This window comes from Eubalaena glacialis, chromosome 2 (genome assembly GCF_028564815.1).
Source record: "Eubalaena glacialis isolate mEubGla1 chromosome 2, mEubGla1.1.hap2.+ XY, whole genome shotgun sequence".
Lineage (NCBI taxonomy): Eukaryota > Metazoa > Chordata > Mammalia > Artiodactyla > Balaenidae > Eubalaena > Eubalaena glacialis.
Window position 1 is genome coordinate 30,219,385 of NC_083717.1, and position 26,267 is coordinate 30,245,651.

A 26,267-nucleotide genomic window follows, 5' to 3' on the forward strand; every position below is an offset into this window, starting at 1 on the left:
AATATATTTATAAAACTGAGATGCTACAGTGGGAAATTGCTTATAATTGCCTTCTTTTTTCATAATAGTAGACATTTTCTCATGTTTAAACATTTTCCTAAAACAATTATTTTAATGCATTTATAATATTCAATTGGGTTAAGTTGGACTAAATCCAATTACATATTTTTTAAAAACACTATCATTCTAATCACCACAATTAAACTTTTTGAGAAAGCAAATATAATTGAACAGTTGAAATATTTTAATGATTTTTGCCTCAATTCAGAATGCAATAGCATTGTGGGTAATTTTTTCTTGGAAAATAGTTCAGAATATACCACTCCAACAGTAGGGCCAAAGTGACTTTAGACATATCTGGCCAGCTGAGAAGGAAACCTATTCTGAACTACAGCTTTATAGGCAACTGTCTCTTGTTACTTGGCAAAAGTGCCTTCTAGTTCTGCAGGCTCACCCAGCCAAGCCCCGTGAAATCCACAGAGAAGGTGCTGGTTGGAGTGAGTCCTTGCTGCATGTCACCAGCAGCAATGGGACTCTCTAGAGGAATTGTACAGAGAGGGTGGCGGTGACCCTTTGCTTAATGTCTTACCTGCAAATTCATTCAGAAGTCACAAAATCAGCTATGACCCCTGCAGCACTAAAAATAAATCCATAACAGCTGTAAACCTCTTTGTTCTGAAATCCATTATAGAAACAGATCCCAATGGACTTGCTTAAAAAACTGGACCTGTTTTAAAAAGCACGTCAGACAGTTGGTATTCATGGATTAGGAAATTCAGTATTGTTAAGATGAAAATTCTCCCCAGACTGGATAAACTTCAAAAACATATGCCAAGTCTGAAAGAAGCCAGACTCAAAAGACCACTTATTATATGATTGTATCATATGATACCATTTGTTGGAAATGTTCAGAAAGGGCAAATCTGTAGAGACAGAAAGTAGAATAATGATTAACTGGGGCTAGAGCTGAAAACAGGATTGACTACAAATGAATACAAGGCATGCCTTTAGGGTGATGGAAGTGTTCTAGAACTGCATTGTGGTGATAATTATACACTCTGCAAAACTGTCAAAGTTCTTTTAATTCTATACTGCAAATGGATGGATCTATGATATGGAAATTATACCTAAGTAAAACTTTTTTAAAAAGGAAAACAGCTTTCCTTGGAGTAACTGAAGTGCATGGTACAGACCCTACCCTGCCAGTTCAGGAGGCTCACCCACGTGACACCACAGGGTGACATGTGTTGTCGTGAGTTGTGTGGCTGCCTTGCTCAGGGTGCCCAAATTGTGAGAGTTATCAATTCTTTGTATGTTTTATCAAGTTAATAATCTGAAATCATTGAATTACAAATGTACAAATTTATATTAGTTACCAAAATGTCTTTTTCTCTCTCTCTCTCCTGTTCAGACATTTTTTATTTTTGTTTTTTTATCTAGATTTTATTTTTCAGAGTATTGTTAGGCTCACAGCAAAATTGAGTGGAAGGTACAAAGATTTCCCATGCACACCCCACCCCCACATGCACAGCTTCCCCTGTTATCAGCATCTCCCACCAGAGTGGTACATTTTTTACAAACTAGGAACCTACCTTTGACACATTATCATCCCAGAGTCTATAATTTACATCAGGGTTCACTCTTGGTATTGTAGAGAACCCAGAAATAGACCCACATAAGTATAGTCCGTCGATCTTTGACAAAAGTGCAAAGGCAATACAGTGATACAATGGAACAAACGTGGTCTTTTCAACTAATGGTGCTGGAATAACTGGACATCCACAAGCCAAAAAAAAAAAAAAAAAAGAATCTAGACACAGGTGTTAACAGCCTTCACAAAAGTTAGCTCAAAATAGATCATAGACCTAAATGTGAAACATAAAACTATAAAACTCCTAGAAGATAACTTAGGAGAATATCTAGATGATCTTGGGTTTGTTGATGACTTTTAGATACACCACCAAAGGCATGATGCATGAAAGAAATAATTGATAGGCTGACTTTATTAAAATTAATCATCTCTGCTCTGCAAAAGATACTGTCGAGAGAATGGGAGCAGGCCAGAGACTGAGAGAAAATATTCCCAAAATGTTTTTTAAATTGTTTTGTTCTTTTTGAAGTTAAGATCTAAACTAGAATAGTTCAGGTTCCAGAAATCCACAGGAAATAATCTTCTTCCCTATAAGCAACCTGCTATTAAGTAGGGAAGTATTTATAGCCAGTGCCAAGAAATCAGTGTTGGTTAATAAATGAAACAACAAATCGACTTTCGTTGGATTGAGCAAAAAAAAGGGCAAGTAGAAAATTGGTGAATCATGTTTTCTGTTTGTCCTCTACTAGGATTTAATAACCTTTTTCTTAATGTTGCCTTCTATTTATAGGAATGAGGACAGAGGTGAAACTATGTTTAATTTTCACAAGTATGCTTATATTCTCTAGCCTTGAACTCCACACTGGACCCTACCCTTGCATGTGCTAGCAGTCTGATCAAGCAAGTCATTTATCCTGGTGTATATTCTTGAGAAAGCTAGCAGTGGGTGATTTGTATTTCTTTTTCTTCATTTCTGGTCTCCTTATGATAGCATGTAAAAGGAAAATGCTAGGAACAATATGGGTAGATTGTCATCATTAAGCGGATCATCATAAGGTTTTTACCTGCATTTTGATTCCCTAAGACATGGGGCTCCAGTGTCATTAACTGTGTTTGGTACCTGCCAGAAAATGTAAAAGTCCTCAGCGTCAGAGAAGTGGTGTAAATTTGAGCTGGAATAAAAATCATGCAGGGGAATCTAATTAAGGTGGTCTCGTTGACCCCGATTCACGAATGGGTTGAATAACATTTGGTGCTAACGGAAAACTGTGCACCATCACTTTTCAAAGAGGGAAAAGGCATGTTTCCTAGTGGATAATTAACGATTTACATGGTGCATGATGTGCGAGGGTGTTAGATCTTGGGCTGTTACCTGGTGTATGATCCCATTTTTGGCCAAGATTGTCCTTTTAATATCCATTCAGCAGAGGTAAATTTTCTGTTATTTTTATTTCTTCCTGCTTAATGTTGCCTTGAGGCTTCTCATTGGAGTTGGTACATCAGCTACAAAGAAAGCTCTAATTCAAGGTCATGCCAGACGTGGTGTGGGGGCTGATCCTTGAGTGCTGCGTTGCAAAGGGCAGAGGGTGCGACGGTGCCTGTGGCACAAAACACCGGTGTCCAACAAGTCGCCCATGCGGGTGGCTGCCACTTGTGTCGGTGGCCTCAGGGGCAGGGGTCTCCCTTAGCTCTCATGGCCCCTGGAAAGAAGACAAGGGCTCAGGAACAGCCCGCAGGACCTCCGGGTGTGAGGGGAGCAGCCCTGATGCGCTGCGGGAGCCGAGGAGGTGTTTGGCTCGACTTCAGACCCCCAGTGCGTATTCTTGGAAGGTTGTTGGTTCAGAAGTGAGAAAACAAAACATGTCGGATTCTCAACCAGATGGAAACTGATTTTTAAAGCACCACAGTGTTGGCTACAAGGACTTCCAGATGAAAGCGTGTTTTCACAAACTGCAAGGGCTCAGCTAAATTTGTAGAGAAGTGTTGCTGGATAGATGCTACTTGCAGTAAGTAGTTGTTTGACCAAGGTGTCAGTATTGTAATGCAGATATATTGTCGTGCTGTTTGATCTCTTAAATAGCCGCACTGTAAAGTGATCTTTAAAGGCCTAAATCAATTTCCCAAGGACAAATCCTAAAGAAAAAGTGACAGAATGTTGAGTGTTACAATTATTGGAATGGGATCTTATTGATTTTTGTATATTGACTATAGAAATAATTTTTATACTTTTCCACAGGGCTCCACTGGAATGTGCAGTTTTGCATGTTTTGTGCGTAACAAAACTTTCACATCAGCAGGAATCAAAGGAAATATTTGAAAACTTTCAAAGGAAAGTTTTGGGCATAATAATCCTTTCTCCTGGTTACTGAGAGCAGTCAGCACATCCTCAGAGCTCTTTAAAGTTCATCTAAACTCAACTTGGAACCAGTTCTTATTCTATTCTGAGTTTCATTTAATTCTTTAAATACAGAGGGCTCTGTTCATTATCAGATTTCCTTGCTCAGAAGGATTAAGTAAAATTCAAAAAATCCAAAAGCCACCACCGGAAAAATTCCCACCTGATTATCAAATATCCTTCCTAGAATAACACCTACATTTTATCCCCACACATTGGTTGTTGGTTGTCTGATGTTTTGATGTATTAAACTCCAATAGGAGAATCTAAAGCAATCACCAACTTGTAGCATTTTGTTATCCTGATAAGAAATGTGTGATAGAGGTATTCCAGGATAGAAGTGTGTGTGTTTTTGAACGTGTTTATGGGTCATATTCTATGGAAATGAATGAGTGCCCTAAGAACTGACAAATGGGCAGAGAAACGCCAGGGGTCCCTCTGCCCTACCCTAGCCCCCATTAGTATCCTGCTGTGTTTGTTCCTGTGCTCTTGCCCTTCTTCACAGCTATAATCGTAGTTTGTATGTGATTCCATATCCCGCTTTCTTCTTTTAATATTAAAAATGGGAAGTTTTTAACTGTGTGTCTTGGATTTAAGTTTTGTGGAATCCATCTTTAGAAGCCAAGTTAGAACACATCTGCCAACAAATCACTTTCATTCCTTAAAAAAACCGTTCTTCCTAGTGCTCCACATTGGGAGTGTGTGATCCCTGGGAGCCAGTGTTTCCATTACAAACAGGAAAGGTCCTCTGAAAGCCGTCATGAGCTGGAGTTGGGAGTAGGAGAGCTTTTTGTGGGGGTCATACCTGTCCAAGTAAAAAGGCGGCCAGAGGACTGGACAGGGCAACCGGCACCACCGCGAGCTTCCTGAGCTCCCCCCCGCCCCAGCACCATATCACAGGCTTGTTCCTTTCTGAAGGGACATCCGAGGGGCACACCCAGCCCACCTCATTAGGCTAAGGCTTTTTTATGAAGCAAAAACAGGTTCTTTAAATGGTGCTTATTCTAATACGTCCAAAGAGCATGTCAGTTATTTGTACATGACAGACTTAGTCTAAGAACCTTCTTTTTAAAGTTCTTGCTTATGATTTTCACTTGCTCAGCTGAGATCCCCAGGGTGGTCTAGGGAAGGTGGGTGGAACCTCAGAGGACCTTCAGCTCACGGGGGTGTTTCCTCTGAGCTCATTATTTACCCCTCCCTTGAAGAAGCACTGTTCTTTAAAAGGAGACATTGGTTTAAATGAAACTTCTGTTGTTCTACAATAACTGTGGCATTTGAGTGTGCTCTGAGATGCTTGAGTAGATTTAATACAGCCTGTGCAATGAATCCTGACTGGCATAGAATTGTTGAAATAAAGTGGCAATGTCTTCTTTTACTTATTCTGATATTCTTTCAGAGGAGATCAGATTAATTAACATTCCTGGCTTACGCATTAACTTCAAGTAATAACACAAAAGAAAAACCAGTGCAGCATTACAATGCCGTATCGTAAAACATTGTGTGTGTGTGTGAATACAGCTCTAATGATGAACTACTCACTATTGGGTAACTTTCACACTTTTGAATCTTTGTTTTCAAGAGACAGAGGGCTTAAGATTCCTCAATCAGTGATATAATGAAAGCCAATTGCATTTTTAAAATGGGCAAAGGACTTGATTAGACGTTCCTCCAAAGAAAACATACAAATAGCCAATAAGCACATGAAAAAGGTGCTCAACATCATGAGTCATTAGGGGAAGGCAAGTCAAATCCACCATGAGGTACCACTTCACACCCACTGGGATGGCTATACTAGAAAAAATGGAAAATAACAAGTATTGGGGAGAATTTGAATCTTCGTACCTTGCTGGTAGGAATGTAAAATTGTGCAGCCTTTGGGAAACAGTTTGGCAGTTCCTCGGAAAATTAAACATAGAATTACCATGTGGTCTAGCAATTCCACTTTGGGGTACATACCCAAAAGAATTGAAAACAGGGACTTAAACAGATACTTGTACATGCTATTCATAGCAGCATTATTCACAGTAGCCAAAAGGTAGAAACCACCCAAGCATCCATCGATGGATGAATGAACAAATAAAATGTGGTCCATCCATAACAGTGGTATGTTATTCAGCCTTGAAGACACATGCTACAACATGGAAGAATGTTGAAGGCAATATGCTAAGTGAAATAATCCAGGGAGAAGAGGACAAATATTGTGTGATTTCACTTAAATGAAATATCTGGAATAGGCCATTCAGAAACAGAAAGTAGGTTAGAGGTTACCAGGCCCTGGGAGGTGGAAGTGGTGATGGGTTAGGTACAGAGCTTCTGTTTGGGATGGTGAAAAATTTTGGACATAAATAGCAGTAATGGTTGCACAACATTATAAACTTAATGCCACTGGAGTGTCATTTTAAAATGGCTGAATGGTGAATCTTTTGCATATTTAACCACAATAAGACTTTTAAAACTAAGACCAAAAAAAACCATTTGGTAGCATCTTTAGGAATTTCTCTGTATAGTATCATGTCATCTGCAAACAGTGACAGTTTTACTTCTTCTTCTCCAATTTGGATTCCTTTTATTTCTTTTTCTTTTCTGATTGCTGTGACTAGGATTTCCAAAACTATGTTGAATAAAAGTGGTGAGAGTGGGCATCCTTGCCTTGTTCCTGATCTTAGAGGAAATGCTTTCAGCTCTTCACTGTTGAGTATGTTAGCTGTGGGTTTGTCATATATGGCCTTTATTATATTGAGGTATGTTTCCTCCATGTCCACTTTCTGGAGAGTTTTTCTCATAAATAGATGTTGAATTTTATGAAAAGCTTTTTTGGCATCTATTGAGATGATCATACGGTTTTTATTCTTCAATTTGTTAATGTGGTATACCACACTGACTTGCAAATATTGAAAAATCCTTGCATCCCTGGGATAAATTTCACTTGATCGTGGTGTATGATCCTTTTAATATGTTGTTGGATTCGGTTTGCTACTACTAGAGCTCGTCAATTAATTCAGTAAATTGGCAGGATACAAAATTAATAGAGAAATTTGTTGCATTTCTATACATTAACAACAGAAGAGCAGAAAGAGAAATTAAGGAAACAACCCCATTTACCACCACATCAAAAAGAATAAGATACTTAGGAATAAACCTACCTAAGGAGGCAGAAAACCTATACTCTGAAAACTGTAAGATGCTGATGAAAGAAATTGAAGAGGACACAAATAGATGGAAAGATATACCATGTTCTTGGATGGGAAGAATCAATATTGTTAAAATGACTATACTACCCAAGACAATCTACAGATTCAGTGCAATTCCTATCAAATTACCAATGGCATTTTTCACAGAACTAGAACAAAAAATTTTTTAATTTGTATGGAAACACAAAAGACCCCAAATAGTCAAAGCTATCTTGAGAAAGTAGAATGGAGCCAGAGGAATCAGGCCTCCTGACCTCAGACTATACTACAAAGCTACAGTCATCAGAACAGTATGGTTCTGGCACAAAAACAGAAATACAGATCAGTGGAACAAGATAGAAAGTCCAGCGATAAACCCATGCACCTATGGTTAATTAATCTCAAAGGAGGCAAGAATAACAATGGAGAAAAGACAGTCTCTTCAATAAGTGGTGCTGGGGGGCTTCCCTGGTGACGCAGTGGTTAAGAATCTGCCTGCCAATGCAGGGGACACGGGTTCGAGCCCTGGTCCGGGAAGATCCCACATGGTGTGGAGCAACTAAGCCTGTGCACCACAACTACTGAGCCTGCACTCTAGATCCCACGAGCCACAACTACTGAAGCTGCATGCCACAACTACCGAAACCCGTGTGCCTAGAGCCTATGCTCTGCAACAAGAGAAGCCACCGCAATGAGAAGCCCGTGCACCACAACGAAGAGTAGCCCCGCTCACCACAACTAGAGAAAGCCCGCACACAGCAACGAAGACCCAACGCAGCCAAAAATTAAATAAATAAATTTTAAAAAAATAAGTGGTGCTGGGAAAACTTGACAGCTACATGTAAAAGAATGAAATTAGAACATTCTTTAACACCATACACAAAAATAAAGTGGATTAAAGACCTAAATGTAAACTGGATACTATAAAACTCCTAGAGGAAAACATAGGCAGAACACTGACATAAATCTCAGCAATATCTTTTTGGATCCATCTCCTAGAGTAAGGAAGTAAAAACAAAAATAAATGAATGGGACTTAATTAAACTTATCCTTTGGCACAGCAAAGGAAATCATAAACAAAACAAAAAGACAACCTACGGACTGCGAGAAAATATTTGCAAATGATGCAGCCAACAAAGGATTAATCTCCAAAATATACAAACAGTGCATGTAGCTCAATATCAAAAAAACAAACAACCCAATCTAAAAATGGGCAGAAGATCTAGGAAGACATTTCTCCAGAGAAAACATACAGATGGCCAACAGGTGCGTGCAAAGATGCTCAACTTTACTAATTATTAGAGAAATGCAAACCAAAACTGCAATGAGGTATCAGTTCATACCAGTCAGAATGGCCATCATCAAAAAGTCTACAAATAATAAATGCTGGAGAGGGTGTGGAGAAAAAGGAACCCTCCTACACTGTTGATGGGAATGTAAATTGGTGCAGCCACTATGGAAAACAGTGTGGAGGTTCCTTAAAAAACTAAAAATAGAATTACCGCATGATCTTGCAGTCCCACTCCTGGACATCTATCTGGCGAAAACTCTTAGTTTGAAAAGATGCATGCACCCCAGTGTTCATTGCAGCACTATTTACAGTAGCATGAAAATTTACAAAGACATGGAAGCAACCGAAATGTCCATTGACAGATGAATGGATAAAGAAGATGTGGTATATATATACAATGGAATATTACTCAGCTATAAAAAAGAATGAAATGATGCCATTTGCAGCAACATGGATGGACCTAGAGATTATCATACTAAGTGAAGTAAGCCAGGGAGAAACAAATACCATATGGTATCACTTATATGTGGAATCTGAAAAAAAAAAAAAAGATACAAATGAACTTATTTACAGAACAGAAGTAGACCCACAGACATAGAAAACAAACTTATGGTTACCAAAGGGGAAAGTGGTGGGGAGAGGGATTAACATATACACACTACTATATATAAAATAGATAGCCAACAAGGAAGGACCTACTGTATAGCACAGGGAGCTATACTCAATATTTTATAATAACGTATAAGGGGAAATAACCTGAAAAAGAATATATAATATATATATATGTGTATAACTGAATCACTGTGCTGTACACCTGAAACTAACACAACATTGTAAATCAACTGTACTTCAATTTTAAAAAAAAGAAAATCTCTTTTACTTAAATCTTAGAAGGTAGTTTATCAAGGATGTTCTGTTATAGCATATGATATCTATTAATGTTGATTTGTAGCCATAAACCAAACAAACTCAATACCATTGAAAATGTAGTTTGGCAAATACTTCATTATTTTAAAATCACACTTGCCCCATTAATTAATGGTGAAACAAAATATGTAGCCTCTTGTTTCTCTCCCCGTGCTCTCTAACGTAAAGGTAAAATTAGAGAATGATTGTATTTTCCTTAGTTCTGTTTGGTAATCTGATTGGATCATTCTGAAATAAAATTATAATCCTAATTCTTCTAATTATCTTAGTTTCCTTTTATTTACTCTGGATTTCAGTTTTCTGAACCAGGGTTGGGCACGCTTTTCCTCAAGTGGCTGTTTAGTAAATATGCAGGCTCCATGGTCTCTGTAGCAACCCTCAGCTCTGCCCGTTGGTGTGAAAACCACTGCAGATGGTACTGCGAGGACTGAGGGCCGTGTCCCAGTAAAACTTTATTTACAAAACCAGGCAGCATCTAGTTTGCTAACTCCTGTTCTGAACTTCCAGACCTTTTTACCAAAATTCAGTCCTGTGTTTCCCACTGTGAGAGTCCATTCTGCGAATATAGCAGTTTTGAGAAAAACCTAACAGCATCAGAGCTTTGAGATCTTTCAGTGAGTGATCAAAATGGCAGTAACTGCAGATCATAATCCCATAGTTCTTTTGTATTTTTCAGAATGTTTTTGTAAACACGCTTTTGTTTTATATTTACAAATACTGGAGAGTAGAGTTGGTGTGACTGTCCCTTCTTGCAAATGGACAGTAGGTGTTTCTCAGAGGCTGGCTGGTCCCCCCTTCTCCATCCTCACTGAGCCCTCCCATCTCTCTGTGCAGCGTGTATTCCGGGCACCAGTCCATCCTCATCCCGCCTGCAGAGCTGGAGACCAACCCTGCCTTGTGGCTGCTTGCCGTGAGTCAGTACAAAGTCCGGGATACATTTTGCTCCTACTCAGTGATGGAACTGTGTACCAAGGGGCTGGGCTCGCAGACGGAATCCCTCAAGGTAAGCAGCCCTCAGAGTGCCTGGGAGACACTTGCCAGCGTCCTGGGAAAACACCAGTGTCAGAGGGCGTGGAGTAGTGGTGAGGCTAAATGATCCTTCAGAAAAGCCGACATACGGTCCGCTGTCACCTGAGGTTGACGAAGTTGTTTTCACGTGAAAACCTTGTTTTATAACATGGATATTTTCCCACTGCCAGAGTTAGAGGTCAGAGTGTATGTTATTGATGTCTTTAATTCTGTTAGGGCTACTTGGAGGGTCCTGAATTGCCTTTTGATTTGTTGGTGGATTCAGTTCTTGAGTGCAGTTAGTTTTATTCCAACGCTGGGGTTCGAGTCATACATCTAAATTTAGCCACTCATTTCATTTTCCTTGAGGACCCTGATTGGTAGATCTGGGTCCTAACCAAAATTCATTTTTACAATCCAGTGAACAGTGGCTTAGTTTTATTTTTTAATATTCAATTACCACCATGTGACAATAACAACATTTCCCTTCATTTAAGCCAAGGACTTTTTGATAGACATATTTTCATAGTAAATTATGTAGTCCTTATTCAAGTAACTAGGAGAGAATAATCATATGACCTATTTTGGTTAATATTCCAACTATTCACTGTTTATATGCTCAGATATGTGAGAGTGTGTGTATATAGTTATATACACAGATTATATTTGTGTGTATGTATGTACACATACAAATTATCTATACACTTGCCATTAGTAAAGCAATATATTTCTCTCTTCTGAATTTTGTTTTCCTATTCAGACCTAGTGCATTAAGCTTGAACAAGAAAGCAAAATGCAAGATAATTTTGATATTAAGTTACATAAATAAATATTACTTGAAGTTATATGTTTATACAGCAAAGGAAATTTATAAAACATAATTATTATTCATGTCCACCTATATTATGCTATAAAATGATTGAGTACGTTTCATGAACTTTACCTATAGGTGCATTTATAAATAACCAAATGAAATAATAAGTGATTTCTAAGCACTTTACATATTGATTAATTTAACCTTTACAATAGTTCTCTGAAATAGATCCATTATTGTCTCCATTTTAAAGATGAGGAAACTTAGGTTACAGAGAAATTAAGCACCTTCTCCAAGTTCTTACATTTAGTAAACTTTGAAGCCAAATTTTGAATCTGTGGCTCCAGGAGCACCATCTCAAAGCCCAGGGTACATTGCCTCCCAAAACATGCATGTGTCGAGGGTCATTCGTGTTACCCGGACTTAATTTTCCCTGTGTAACTGCACGTTTGGAAGATTGTCGTTATCTTGACTCGTGTCCCTCCTCAGCTCAGGTGCCCTTGTCAGCTCTCCAGGACGCTGATGGCGCCTGGTGACTGTCCTGTGTGGTGATGGAGACCCTGTCGCTCCCTCGCTTCCTGTTTCATTGCCACTCCCGTTGCGCGTTTTGCTCTTCCTCGGCTCCACTTGGGAGTGTTGTGCTTTTAAGGCACTTCATTTCCTGCCCCGGGTGTTGCCATTTCGTTCACTTGATGGGATTTGGGCAGAACTGAGCTGTGCTTCCTTGTGACAGTTTATCTGGGACCTTTTACGTCTCAGGACATGAAAGGAGAGCTGTGTTTAAGAAGCTGCCCAGATGTTTTCATTTTCCATTCCTATATTAAAAGCAGGTTTCTCATTTCTCTCCGATGGATGTTCCTGTGTATCCATGCTGGCAGGAGTGTATACAAGTGCTTCTGTTCTTCCCCAAACCCTGGCCTTTAATTATTTTATCCACACCTTGTTTTTCTTCAACTTTTCTCCTCATTATGCTTCTTGAATTATTTAAAATATGTTTGTAATGGCATCCTTGATTACTGATATGGGCGTTTTTTTATTTACACATATGTTCTACACCATTTTGGTTAATGGCGCAGACACATTAATGAATGAGTATCTGTGTGGAGTTTCTGTTGTTGTACAGATCTGGGTAAGGAGCCTGCAGGTCACACCCCTAACACTGGCAAGGCTGACCTCCTACTGCTGTCATTATTTCTAGGCACGAGGACTGGACTTGTCCCGCGTGCGGACCTGTGTAGTGGTGGCAGAAGAACGGCCCCGAATAGCACTCACCCAGTCATTCTCAAAACTGTTTAAAGACCTGGGCCTCCATCCACGGGCCGTTAGCACCTCGTTTGGCTGTAGAGTGAACCTGGCGATTTGCTTGCAGGTGAGTTTCCTTGATGCCAGTAAGTGCGTGAGTCAGAGAGTGACTTTTAAAGACAAGCATACAGCGCCACACTGCTCAACACCATTTCCCCTGCTGATGCTTACCCACATTTAGAAGGTATCTTTCAGTCAAATGCATGTGGTTGGTATACACTTTTTTTTTGTTTGTTTTGTTTTGTTTTTAATTATAGTCTGCATTTGTCAGTAACCATTATTCATAACTAGCATTCACAGGCTTATTCTGTCCTGGGACATTTTAAGTTTTGTAACATGAGTAGCAGTTTGTCAAGACCTGTGAAGTCAGGCTCTTTAAAGATGAGATACTAAACAAATGTTTCATTGTGGCAAGAAATCCTGTCTCTTGAAGTACTTAGTCTCTTGTATGCAGACAGTAATTTCTGTAGGAAGAATTCCAGGACATTAAGCAGATTCATGAATTTGCGGCTGTGATGACATTGAAGTATATACTTTTTGCTGCATTTCTAAGGCAGAGCTGTAAGTGAGGCTGTCCTCGTAAGATAGCCTTGCATTGTGTGTGGCAAAAAAAATGCTTGTTTTCTTTCTTTCTCTTCATTAGCCCACTTCAGACCATCTTCACTATTCCTTTCCGTCTCTGAACTCTTAACATGAGATCTAGTCCATGAAGGAAAGGAAAGTCGTATGGGAATCTGTTCCCAGTGCCCTTTGGGCAGCCTCATCCAAAACAAGCCAGCCCAGGGCTCAGCTGCAGGCTTTGTTCCTGGAACATATTAAAAGGACAAGAACTTTGCTCACAGCAGGTGCTGGAGTGGAGGACAGAGGACACAAGCTGCCTCCTGATCTCCCCTCCCTGCCCACCCACTGTCTCTCCCATTTACGACCCAGAGATGCTGCTTACAGTTCCCCTTGGGAGACCTCGGGAAGCTCCTGGTCAGCTGTCTCCCGGCCAGTGATCTCAGTATCTGGACTCAGCGTGGACTTTGGAGAGGAAGGACTCTCCCCATGTGACCAGTCTGCTGAGCTCGCTTCAGAAAAATTAGCTACAGGAAGCTGTTCTGATTTTCATTGGTGTTCCTTTGCCTCTGTCTTCCTTCTCTTTGAATTAGCTCCATTTTTAAAAATTTATAACTACCAGGGTCCTCTCAAGAGTCAGTTGAACCTTGTTCTATGATTGAAATTAATTCCCTTTTCTAAGAGGTAATCTGAAGAATTGGATTTATCTTGCCAAACTAGTTCTTTAAATATTGAAGTTTTCTTTTCCTATTCACCTTGATCTGTTCTGCTTAAATGTTTCTAGCCATCTGTTCCGTGAGGAGAAATGAGAAATACAGAAATCCACTTCTTAAATAAATTCAGCCATAGGATGATGTAATGCTTCCCTTCTTCTGCAAGTAGTGGGGAAAAAATCAGGGATCCATGAGAGACAGGCTCTTGGCCACAGTATTTCTTCTTCTTTCTCTCTCTCTCAGAATGTTGGCAGATGAAGGGAGAAGGGCATAGAATAGATCCCATATTAACATAATATCACTTAGCACTTGTCCACTTCATACAGGCAACAAAGCAAGTTCTACTACACTTTATTATCTAGAATTAAAACTTTGTACATACTAGAAATAGAGCACTTATGGTTATTTACCTCTTTATTTTTCGTTTATTTCCATCTACTTGATCCAAAATGTTTTAAGAAGTTTTATAGGGAAGCAATAGATTAAGTAGGGATAGTAAAGTACACTAAAAATAATTGAAAAGATAGAGGTGACAGAAAATAAGGGTAAGAAGCCGAGAATGAAGTTGGCACACAGGTGTTCGCCACCTCTGTGGCCTAAAATACGAGCTCCATCATTCCCGTGTCCTTAGCACCTAGAACCGTACCTGGTGCTTTGTAAATATTTAATAAATATGTGTTGTAAGAATGTTGAATAAATTAAGTTCTATACTCCTAATAAAAAGAATATTCTTTTTCTAGAAAACAGTTCCGTCAGTATGATGCCCACATCAGAGCTGACATCCCCAGTCACGGGTCATGGTGCTGTTCTGGAATGTTGACAGCATCTTTAAGTGTTTTTGTACATTTTAAGTTTTTCTACTTGGGTGCTTTATTCTCAACTAATTTTCAGCCAGTTTTTCTTTTTCTGAATGGTCAGTATTAGAAAATAGCTGAAAATATCAATGTGTCTGATAGTAGAGATAAATCAAATAAATTAAGTGTATCATACTAAGAAATGCAGACTCTCTATCCTTGCCAACCCCGGGGCCAGGTGTGCGTCAGGATTACGGAGTTTTCTGGCATTGGGGAGGCAGGACCCAGCAGGCTGCGAGCAGAACCCCGTAACCGCACACATGGTGTCTCTCAGCGACACTCCATCCTGTGAGTAGCTCGTGTCAGCCTAAGTCAGAGTTTACTCAGATAAGTGCAAGACACGGTTCTGGCCCTCATGGAACCAGATGGACAGTAAACACAGATGATTTTTTCAGTAAGTGAGTAAAATATTCTTAGTAAAGATAAAGTAAGAAGGTAAAGGAGACACACAGAAGGCAATTTTAGGAGAGGTAGCCAAGAAAGGCCTCTCTATGAGGTGACATTTCAGCAAAGTGCCCTCTGAGGTGAACGTACAAAAATTTGGGCAAAGGCAGCATCAAGTGCAGAAGACTTGAGGCAGGGCTGGTCAGTGGAAATGTTTGTTTTCTATTAATTTTTGCAGAAATTAAAAAATATGTGATTATGGTCCCAAGCAAACAGAGCAGGCATAGCTTGAGGTCTGAGGGCAGAAGTCCCATGTCTCTTGTTCCCATTGTGTTTCTACAGGGCCTGACACATAATAAATGCCTAATAAAGATGTTAAATATACTAAAACTGAATTTTTAAGAATGTTTAGACAAAGAAATAAGGAAAACAACCTGAAAAGTTATGAATTTTTTATAGATTATTTTTACAAAAGAATATTTATTTTAGGAAACAAAATGAGAAAATACAGACTAGCCAATAAATAAATAACATTCATAAGTCATACCCAGAGATAAGCACCATTACTCCCTTGATGTAAAAAAAAATGAAAAAAATGCTAAGATAGTTCCTAAATTCCAAACCCGTCCTAAACGTTTAAAGACATTGAGAAGTTTACACCATTTTCCTTATGGAACACAAGAATTACCAATATATGTGAAATCAGTGAGTGGGCGTATTTGTTTTCAGTTGATTTGTTGTTGTTTGAGGACATGTTTTCTCAGCTGGATCGCCTGTCGTCCTTCCTCAGGGCCCTCGACTGGACCCCGAGTGCTCAGGTAGAGGGCAGCCCTGCAGGAGGAGGGCAGGTCTCCATCTCCACGAGGTACGTGGGTAGGGACGCGAAGGACGCTGTCCAGACGAGGAATGGAGCCTCATCCAAGCCATGTGGGGTTTACAAGCTGCGCTCGCTGGGGACCACAATTTTAGCGTCCGTGGGTCCCCTTCCAGAAGTGCCCCCTGGCCTTGGGGAGGCTGGGCTGTGCAGCGGGCAGGGTGCCGTGACTGCAGAATGAGACGCATCTGATGCATGAGGTTCTGAACTTATGTGAGATAAATCAGGGCTTGTGTTTACTTCATCAATGGCACGCCGACCGATCCAGCCCGAGCATCTCTCTCCCCTTTGTACAATTTTATGCTAAATGACATTCTCTACCATAGAGTCTTTCATGCTTTTACTTCCTGATGCCGCGACTCAGGCTGTTCTCTGCCTGAAATGGGCTTCCACCTTCTTCATGTGGCAAAAGCCTGCTTCTCTTTCCAGGTGTCATGTTTCAATTCCTCCAGCTAGGAATACTTTCCTTCCTCTGAATTCCCATGGTAGGTCATCCCTCCCACTTAATGCTATCTGCCATAGTTCACAATTATGTACATAAACAACTTGCATCCCCCTGCTCTGTGAAAAACTGTCTTAGAGAACCCAGTACACAACTCACATAGTCACACAGTCACTTCCTGAGACTGAATTTTGTGAAAGTACTGGGTGTCGACTCCTCTGACTGCAAATATGCTTCACATTTGAGAAATTCAGTGTGTTTTTTGTTAGCCTCAAGCCTCCTGAAGGAAGTAAGTACATAGCAGTCCTGAAATTTCTCTGAAATGGACTCATGTGAATCTTCATCAGGTAAAAACTCACAGCATCATTTGTAAGTTATCATGAAATGAAATGAAGTGAAATGAAATGAAATGAAAATCAAAGGTTTGCTGCTCTTCAAGCTTCCAGCAGCATTTTCATCTCAAACAGTAGGTCCAGGGCCTGCACCTTCAGAAAAAAGACATTCATGCCCAAAAAAGAAAAGAAAAAAAAAAATTCTCTCACAAATGTGTCACACCATTCAATTCCAGGCAGCATCTGGCTAGAGCTTCCTACAACTCACAGAGAGCAAGCTCAGTCATTTCGTTTTAAGAGGAGAGAAACTGAGGCTCAGAGAAGTTAAGTGAGCTTTCCTGACAAAGCAGGGAAATAAAAACAGCTGCCGGAAACAGAACTGGCATTGCTACTGACTGTGTCATCTAAACAGAGCAACATGTTAAAGAAATCTCACATTTTGCAATTTTGTCAGGTGCCAATTCCATGTTGTGGTTTATATCCAAGTGAAATAACAGCCTTGTAAACTGTTTACAAAATTGAACTGTGTACAGGCAGGATATCCTGCCTTCGGTTTTTGACTGCTTTCCTGGAACATTTTAAATCAGACCCCCTATTTCCGTGACCTAAATCAAGCAGCTCAGAAGACGTGCATCTGTGTGCTAGATGCTGTTCTTCAGTCTGTTGTCACCAGGGGGTGGGGAGGCGGGGGGGTGGGGTGGGGTGTGTACTAGGAACAGAGTCAGGGCCACCACAAAGGGACTCCGCAATGCCTGCTTTCATGGGCTGTGACATGAAACCCTAGTTTCTTGTAATATGAGAGAAAATCATGCAAATTGACAAATACATCATTGTCAAGTATGCAAATGAGCAATTTAAAAAATTTACATATGAGGCAATCACAAAAGTAGAATAACAGAAAATTGAGACAGTCATAATTTCTGTGATGCTGTTGTTTCGGCTTCTGTATCTTAGAAACCGAGTGACTTGTTTACCCATTTATCATTTTGAGGCAGGAATTGACACATTAATTATTTTGCAATTGTCCTTTTGACGTAGTTCAATGGCAAAAGAATGGACTCATAAAATTCAGTGTGGATGACTCTGGTTTTACATGACTCTGATTTCTGCAGAGTATTTTAGACTCTGCAGAAGAAAGAAATTTAGAAGTATGAGCCATTTGTTATACTTAGGAATGACATTTCCCAGAATATTTAGCTGTAAAAATGACTTTAAAGCACTTTTGATTTATTGAACTTATGACAAAAGTGGGCATTAGAAAGATCAAATTACGACTTGTGAGATTGGCTTTAACATAAATTTCCTTAGTTCTGTTAGGAAGTGCCACTTGTTTATTAACCTGCATCAAAAGAGATGTTGTGCTTCATCCACAATTACTCTTTTCAAAAGTATAAGCTTGAAAGGTCTTTGGATGTATTAGATTTAGAAATTTAGTTCATGGTAACAAAAATTAGCATCCTCCTCACTAGCTGAAGAAGGGAGGGGAAAATGAGGTCTTCTGCTTTCCAAAAGAAATCTCAATTTTTGTTTTATTAGGAAAAAACTTTTAAGCCCCTTTAAACAGAAACTTTGATCTTTATTATATAGAAAAATAACGATTAATTTATCTGAGGAAAGCTTTATTATAAATAGCTGTGTGGAATTAAATCAGTATTAACAGTTATGGTCTTAAATCTTGAAACCTTAAGGTCTTAAACCTTAAATCTTGAAACTCACACAATGAAAGAGAAATACAGCCACCCTGATGATGAGAAGTAGAGTCATTGATTGTTGAAAAGAAAAAAAAAGTGGAAGGCTCAGGGTGACGTAGATCTTAAGTAATTCTCAAGATAAAATTAATAGTTATAATAAGACTCATTCATTTGAGCCCCCAATTCATTTTCTCCCAACACTGCTTTTAGACAAGGGAAGTGAACATAAGTGAGACGCCTCTGGGGTTTTCCCATGCTCCAGGGAATTTGTCACATCCACAGAACTTCCACATCCTCTCCTGCTGATGTATGTTGTCCCAGATAATGAAAATTAACATTTGAGGTCATGGGACCTGTATTCTCAATTACCCGTATATCAGTCAGGGTTCTAATTTGTAGGCAGCAGAAACCTTCTTTGGTAACTTAAAAGGTTGCTGGGTGGTGTCGCAGACGCGTCCGCCGCCAAGGGCAAGAACATTTGTGCTTCCTCTTGCTGTGAATAGAGGCAGCTACCTGGCAGGCTGGTAATCCACAGGCTGGCTTCCAGGAAAGCTGAGCAGGAGAGTGGCAGATGTTTTTAGTTACTACAGAGGGACAGAGGCTTTGTATCCAACTAGGTTCCAAAAGTGGAGGACTTCCCCAAATACAGAAAGAGTTCTGATGCCTGATGACCAAAAAAGGAGTGACCAAAGGCTACGTTCATCCCGTTCTTACCCATCACCCCTCCCCCACAAAACACCACCACAATGCAGTTTTCACTCTTGCAACCAATGCCATACCCTTCCTCTGTCCAGAAGAGACAACTGTGGCCAGGTCCAGGGTTTCCAGCTGGTGGCCCTTCCGTCACTGATCCTCTGTAAGCCATAGACTCGATTGTCAAGTTCACCACCACAGATGTCTGATGTGTGCTGGGCACGGGGGCACCGCATAGAATAGAGAATCAGTGCTGGAACTGCCATAGCCAAGCACGTCTCTCCATCTGAACATTCAGGGGCTTCAGAAATAACCACATGAGGAGTTCGGGGTCCTAGTAGACTGTGATGTTGAACCCACAAGCTTCTCAATCAGATGTTCCCTCTGGTTTGGGTTGTCTCACTATGTTTCCACATTGTTCTGTGGATCAACGGTCCCAAGACAAGCCTTTGGGGCACTTTTTCCTGACAGGCCAGAGAGTGAAGAGCTGGGCCTGCAGTCTGTGGTCTCTTCTCAGGGACCTTCAGCCCTGTAGCTCAAGGCAGAAACAGATAATGTTTAAATGAATGGGTGAGGCTGTGTTCCTGGAAAACTTTGCAAAAATAGGGGTTTGCTGACTCCTGTGAAAGTGGTTTAATTACCCATTTTGCCAGGGCATGGCATGGACATCTGCAGAGTCCAGCCTGGCAGATGAGCTGGATTTTCTCTGCCCTTTGGCTTTTACCAAACCAACTAATCAATTTCAGATCCCTATTTCCCTGACAACCACTCCTGATACCAGTTTCTAAATCAATCAATGTGCTTAGTACTAACCACAATTTTAGCAAGAAATACATTCATTAAAAAGGATTCTGGACTTCCCATTTTTTCCCTTAGATACTGAATATATCTATAGTTCCCTGCTGGACTTCCATTTTTGATTAGGATGTATAAGTCACAAGAGACTGTTGTTCCAGCCCTAACTATTGAAACCATCTGGCTAATACACAAAATCATAGTTTTTAAAATTCAGCAGAGAGCCAAGATTCAGAGAAATCTAAATGAACTAAATCTTTCAGAGAGAAGAGACCTACAATTGTTTTCACCCCTTACAGGGGAGCAGGAACCAGCCAAACTTTTTTGAGAACATTAACAGCAGTAAATAGCTTGGCAAGAGGATGAGAATCCCAGGGACCCCCAACCCAGTCATTCTGCATACCCCCCACCAACTGCCCACAGACCTCACCTACTCCAGAGGGCAGTACGTGAAAGCCAGGAACAGAGCAGGAGCTGAGAGAATCCAGCTGCGGTTCTGTGGGCCTCTGGTGAGTCAAAGCAACAGGTCTCTGAAGTCTGAGGAGGGACCCTGGAAGTGAAAACATTTCCGCAGTGAGTGGAAAGCAGAGGTCCTGAGGGCTGGAAGGAGAGCAGAAAAGCTGAGAGCCCCTCTCTAGAGAGCCTCAGATCATCTGGTGCACCACCCTTGCACTCCAAAGACAGAGGTGGGACAGGGAGGCCAAGCACATCTCTCTCAGGCCCCCAGGGCCTTCACCAAGTGCAGATTTTGCCTTCCAAAGGCTAGGGGTTGGGCAGCAGAATGGAGAGGAAAGAGAAGCAGCCAGTCATGCAAAAAGCTGGCAGCCAAGCTGTGAAGCAGAAAGAGATCTTCCACAGTTTGGAAAGCAAGCCTCTAGGCTATAAAGCATAAAGAGGTATCCAGAGTCTTATTAGTGCTCAGATCCAAAGTCCTGATCATGCTCACAGGCATGGGAAGCCAGCATGAATGAAATCTAATGTTGCCACAAATCCCAGACCAAGCTCACTCAGACACACAAACTAGTGGGCTGACAGGAGAGAGTGTGCCCTTTTCTGGGGGTAAATGTTTTTACTTCAGTCTCCACTGAGTAAACTGCTTTTAAACACAGTGTTTGCTTTACAATCAAAATCTAAAAGACATGCAACGAAGGAAGAAAATAGGATACATGGCCATGAAAGGACATGGTCAATAGAGTCAGTAGAATAGACATGTTGGATTTATCAGAGACTTTAAAATAGCTATGATAAATATGTTAAAGAATCTAGTCGGAAAGGTATACACCTTGCCTGGAGAGATGAGGAATATCACAGAAAGATAGAAACCACAAAAAAGAGCCAAATGGAAATGCTAGAAATGAAAACCACAGTGTTAAAAATAAAAATTCCTCATGGTTTAATAGCAGACTGAATGCAGCAGGGAAAGGGTCAGTGAGTGAACTTGAAATCCAGTCAATAGAAATTATCCAAACTGAAACACAAGAGGAACAGGAATGAAAATAAAATGGGATAGTCTCTGAGATCTGTGGAATAGCAGGTTGTCTAACATGCATGTAATAGGAGTCCCAGAAGGAGGGAGTGAGAGAAAATGGGACAGAAGAACAATTTAAAGACACAGTGGCCAAAACTGATGAGAGATATCAACACACAGATTCAAGAATCTCAGTGAACACCAAGCACAGTAGCTTGAAAAAACACACCTACACACATCGTCACCAAAGTGCTGAAAGCCAACAGCAGAGACAATCTTAAAGCAGCTACAAAATAAAGATGTATTATGTAAGGGGGACAATAATAAAAATGATGCTGAACTCTCATCAGATACAAGGGAAGCCAGAACACAGTGGGATGAGTGACCAGCAAGGTCAAATTTACAGTGTTTGACATCCTATAAAAAATTACCAGGCAGGGACTTCCCTGGCAGTCCAGTGGTTAAGACTCTGCGCTTCCACAGCAGGGGGCATGGGTTCGATCCCTGGTCGGTGAACTAATATCCCATATGCCACGCAGTGCAGCCAAAAAAAAAATATTACCAGGCATACCAAGAAGCAGGTACAGATCCACAATGAGGAGAAATATTAGTCAATCAAAACTGAACCATACTGACACAGATGTTGAATTTATAGACAAGGACACTAAAAGTTATTTTAACTGTATTCCACATATTCAGAAAGTTAAGAAAAGACATGGAAAGTTAAAAAAAAAAAAGACCTCCAATTGAACTTCTAGAAATGTAAACTATAATATGTGAGATGAAAAATACACTGGATGGAATCAATGGCAGAAGAAAAGATTAGTGAACTTGAACAGATAGAAACTTTCCAAAATGAAACATGAAAAAAATATTTTTTAATGGAAAGTGCATCAGTGAAATCTGGGGAAACTTCAAGGGACTTAGTATACATATAATAGGAGTTCCCATGGAAGAGGAAAAAGAAGAGTGCGGTCTAGAAAAAAATACATGAAGAAATATATCAAATTTGATGGAACTATAAACCCACAAATCCCACTGCTCTAATGTAACATGAAGGAAACTGCTTAACTAAATTGCCCAAAACCAGTGATACAGGGAAAATCTTAAAAGCAGACAGATGAAAAAAATCAATTTACAGAGGAACAGTGATGAGAATGACATCAGACTTCTCATCAGAAATGTAAGCAAAGAGACAGTGGAAAACAGCTTTTAAATACTAAAAGAAAAATACTGTCAACCTAGAATTTCATAGTAGTCAATGGAAATATCTTTCAAGAGCAAACTTTTTTTTAGCCATACAAAAGCTGAGAATCAACTACTAGCAGGCCCACAGAGCAAGAAATATTAAAGGAAATCCTTTAGGCAGAAGGGAAATGATACCAGTTTGAAATCTGGGTCTATACAAAAGAATGAATAATGCTGGAAATGGCAAGTGCATAGGTAAACATATAAGATTTTTTTCTTATTAAGTCTCTTTAGAAGGTAATTGACTGCCTTTACAAAACTTGTAATATATTGTAGGGTTTATATCATGTATAAAAGTCAACTGATGACAGCAACTGCCCAGAGTTTGGGAAGGAAAAATGGAAGTATACTATCATAAGGTTCTCCCAACATGTGAATTGGTATAATATCGCTTGAAGGTAGACTGGAAAATTAAAGATGTATGCTATAAGCCATAAAGTAACCACTAAAATTAGAAAAACAAAGAGTTGTAGCTAATAAGCCAACAGAGGAGAGAGAATGGATCTATAAAAGAAGGCAGAGAAAAGGTGGGGGGGGGGATAGATGGGATGAATTATAAACAACAAAAAATAGATTTAAACATAATCACATCAATAATCTAATAAATATAAATCCTCTACCACTTCATTTAAGATACAGAGATCATGAGGTTGGATTTTTAAAAAGCAAGACCCAATTATATATAGCCTAAAACAAACATGGTTTAAAAATAAAGACACAAATAGATGAAAGGTATAAGCATGGAAAAGTTGCACCATACTAGTGCTTATCAAAAGAAAGCTGAAATCTCAGTTAAAATAGTGAAAAGATCATTATTAATACACAGATCTGCTAGGAGGACCAAAGAATGTGGCTTGGGGTCATGCAGGCAGAAACACTGCTTAAAGTTCAGGGAGGAAGAGCCCACTGATGAACCACTTTGCTGTGCCCATACCCTGCTGGAATCCAGTCTTGCAGAGCTGCCTCCTGTGCCCCCAGTTATGGGAAACTCCCTCAACTCCTCAAACACCAGCACAGTAGATATGCCCAATGTCAGTACTCTGGAACTGTGTCTTTATATCACGTTTCTACTTAGAATTTGCTACTTAGGCTTAAGGAGTTATGTGCTAATACTAGATTGTACTAACGCTATAGTATGTGAGTTGCTGAATAGAAAAGTACCACTCAGCCGAGGTGTTCAGATAAGTACTGTGTTGAATTGGCTGTGCTGTGTTTGGGATGTGAGTCTGTATATCTACAGCTGAGATTTAAATATAACTCATTTGTTCAATAAGTGCTTAATACCTAACTGATACGCTTTTATGACAATAAGAAAAAATGATTTTTTACTGTATGTCCATATGTAACTTTTTATTATACAACTGAACATTAAAGTTAATCCTCTTTTCTGATTAATATAACTTGCAATTTCAAACATGTTTCGTCTTCATTTCTGATAAACTTTGGTTGGAATAGATAGCTTTGCTTTCCTGCTGGTCCCTTCTGGAAGTATTCCGTTATCTTTAAATACTTGGGAGCATACTCCTTAGTTAAAGGAACTCCAGCTTGCATTCTTTGGCAAAGTGAAGATTTTGTTAAATATACACTCCCTACTATTTATCTTGAAATCTCAGAGTTTTTTACCTTAGGGTTTTTGAAACTTGGAAACACCTGTACATTAACTCTTTGTTCAGTCTCCCTCATTAGTCAGTATACCAATTTTGCTCCAGATGTTATCTCCTCCACACATTTACAAGATAGGCAACTTGTTCCCAGTCATGTGTATTTTTTTTCTGAGATACTACTTTGAGTCATTATTTTTAAAAATTGTGAATTAGAATAATTTAGAGAGAGAACATGGACTTAGTTTTGTTCCAATTAATGTTTGGGATTCAAAGAATCATGAGAGAAATTATTTAAATTATTGCATTCAGCTTGAAGAGACCAAGTGAAAGTCGTGTGTGCCTTCCAGGTGCACACACCTTTCCTGGCCCTGTTCTCTTTCCTTGAGTCCTGCCTCAGTTTTACAAACATAGAGATGCTGCGAGAAAGCAGTAGCCATGGTTACCACAGTGAAGGAAGTCTCAGAGAGAAGGATGGAATCATAATTTTTAAATCTGGAACCATTGCTTTTTTTTTTTTTTTTTTTTAATAGACTTGCCTCCAAGTTGAGAGATGATAGTTTTTCAGTCTGGCCTTCTTTATTCACAAATTGCAGCCTCAGGAAACCGAGTGAAGAGCTCCTTCTTTGTTGCTGCTGCTGTTGTCTCTGGAGCCCACCTAGTGATTGTGATGACGGGGTCAGGACCACACCCAAGGGAGAACTCGGCCCTGTTCTAGTTTTCTAGGAGTGTTTGGGAAAGACACCGGGTCAGCCAGGGAACACACAACATCAGAGTAGTTTGCCCACGTTGCTTTCTGGAGTCTTTCCCCCGTGGGTATAGATGCTTTAACAGGGGCAGAGGTGGGCACCAAAACCGTGGAAGACAAGAGGGAAATGGAGGCAGTGTCTCTGAGGACAGAGCTGAGGGTGAATCAGGGTGCTCACTGGGGGGTCCCGCACCGCTGAGCTAGACCACCTAGGAGCACAAGGTTTGATTCATGCTTCACTCGTACTCTGACCTCTTTTCTTGTCCTAATCTTGTAGGTGAGTAGGGCTAGACACCCTGATTTTAGATCCACAAACTTCCAGGCTCCCCTTCATTGTTGTAGTAAGAAACTTGAAACTATTTCAATGAGGAACACTTGACAAATTTGGCCAATAAAATTCATACTCCCCACTTTCTCAGAAAAGAAAAGAAACTAGAGAAAGGTACCATAAAATCAAAACCCGCTGACCATACATATTAAAAGCAATTACTCAGGTCCACCTGCCCGTGGCTAGTCATCTGTTACTCTCCTCTGTTGCTCTGTGGATATGTGGACATCTTTTTAGATTTTTTTTAACCTTTAATGGTACAGTGATTGATTTTAACGACTTCCATATTTGACATTGTTTTTGATCTTCTTTTTACTTTGTTCCCTGCTTTTTGCATTTTCCTCCCCACCCCTCTCTCTTCTTCATCCCACTTTTATTGTTGGGTTGTTTGTTTATGTGTCTGTGTGTGTCCTGGATTTTCGGTGTCTGTTGGTCTGGTGTCCTCACCTCTCCTCTGCTCCCACCTCCTGCTGCTGTAGCCCCACCGGCTGTGGAAGCTGGCCGAGAAGGTAGGGATTTCCCGCTCATCCACACCAGTGCCTGCTAACCACCACCGTCTCGTCAGCTCCCAGCAGTGGGCAGACTAGGAGTTGAGTGCAGAGATGGGCTGGGCTTCTAGACCCGTGGTCAAGGAGGGCTGATGGCCAGCGTGGTGTCACTTCTCAGATCTTGTCAGATGTCTCGCATTTGTGACAAACGCTGTGCCTCCGTTTATACCATCAGTTTGGGGTCATCTCCGTTTTATTTCATTTTCCATTTCTAGTGACCTGTTTTCTGATTTGTTTGTTTTTAATTGGCCTCTTATGGTTATGTGCTTTGCATTACTCAGACCACAAACCGCTTCTCCACTCAGCGCTGGTCTGTAGCACGGCTCCCCCAAGCAGTCACAGATCAGCGAGGGCGCCGTGGCCACACGGCAGTGCAGCTCCTCCTCCAGGCTGATTGCATGTGCTTTCTCTGTGGGGAGGATTATCGGGGGGTCCAGATGGTACAACAAAGGTGTCTTTATTTTTATCTTTTTCTTATATTTAAACGTGCCT

The 26,267-nt window shown here is 40.3% G+C and overlaps 1 protein-coding gene across 6 annotated transcripts in view; it reads left to right on the top strand.

Annotated features, from left to right (window-relative positions):
• The window catches only part of DIP2C (disco interacting protein 2 homolog C), a 363,587-nt gene that overhangs the window by 317,194 nt on the left and 20,126 nt on the right, over nucleotides 1-26,267 (top strand). For 3 of the 6 annotated variants that reach the window (XM_061179714.1, XM_061179716.1, XM_061179717.1), the window contains 2 exons: nucleotides 10,209-10,377; nucleotides 12,395-12,565. In XM_061179714.1, the coding sequence (XP_061035697.1) occupies nucleotides 10,209-10,377; nucleotides 12,395-12,565 (340 nt within the window). Of the gene's footprint in view, nucleotides 1-10,208; nucleotides 10,378-12,394; nucleotides 12,566-15,797; nucleotides 15,873-25,706; nucleotides 25,737-26,267 lie in introns of all 6 variants that reach the window. The other 3 variants (XM_061179712.1, XM_061179715.1, XM_061179713.1) reach the window with 2 other exon arrangements.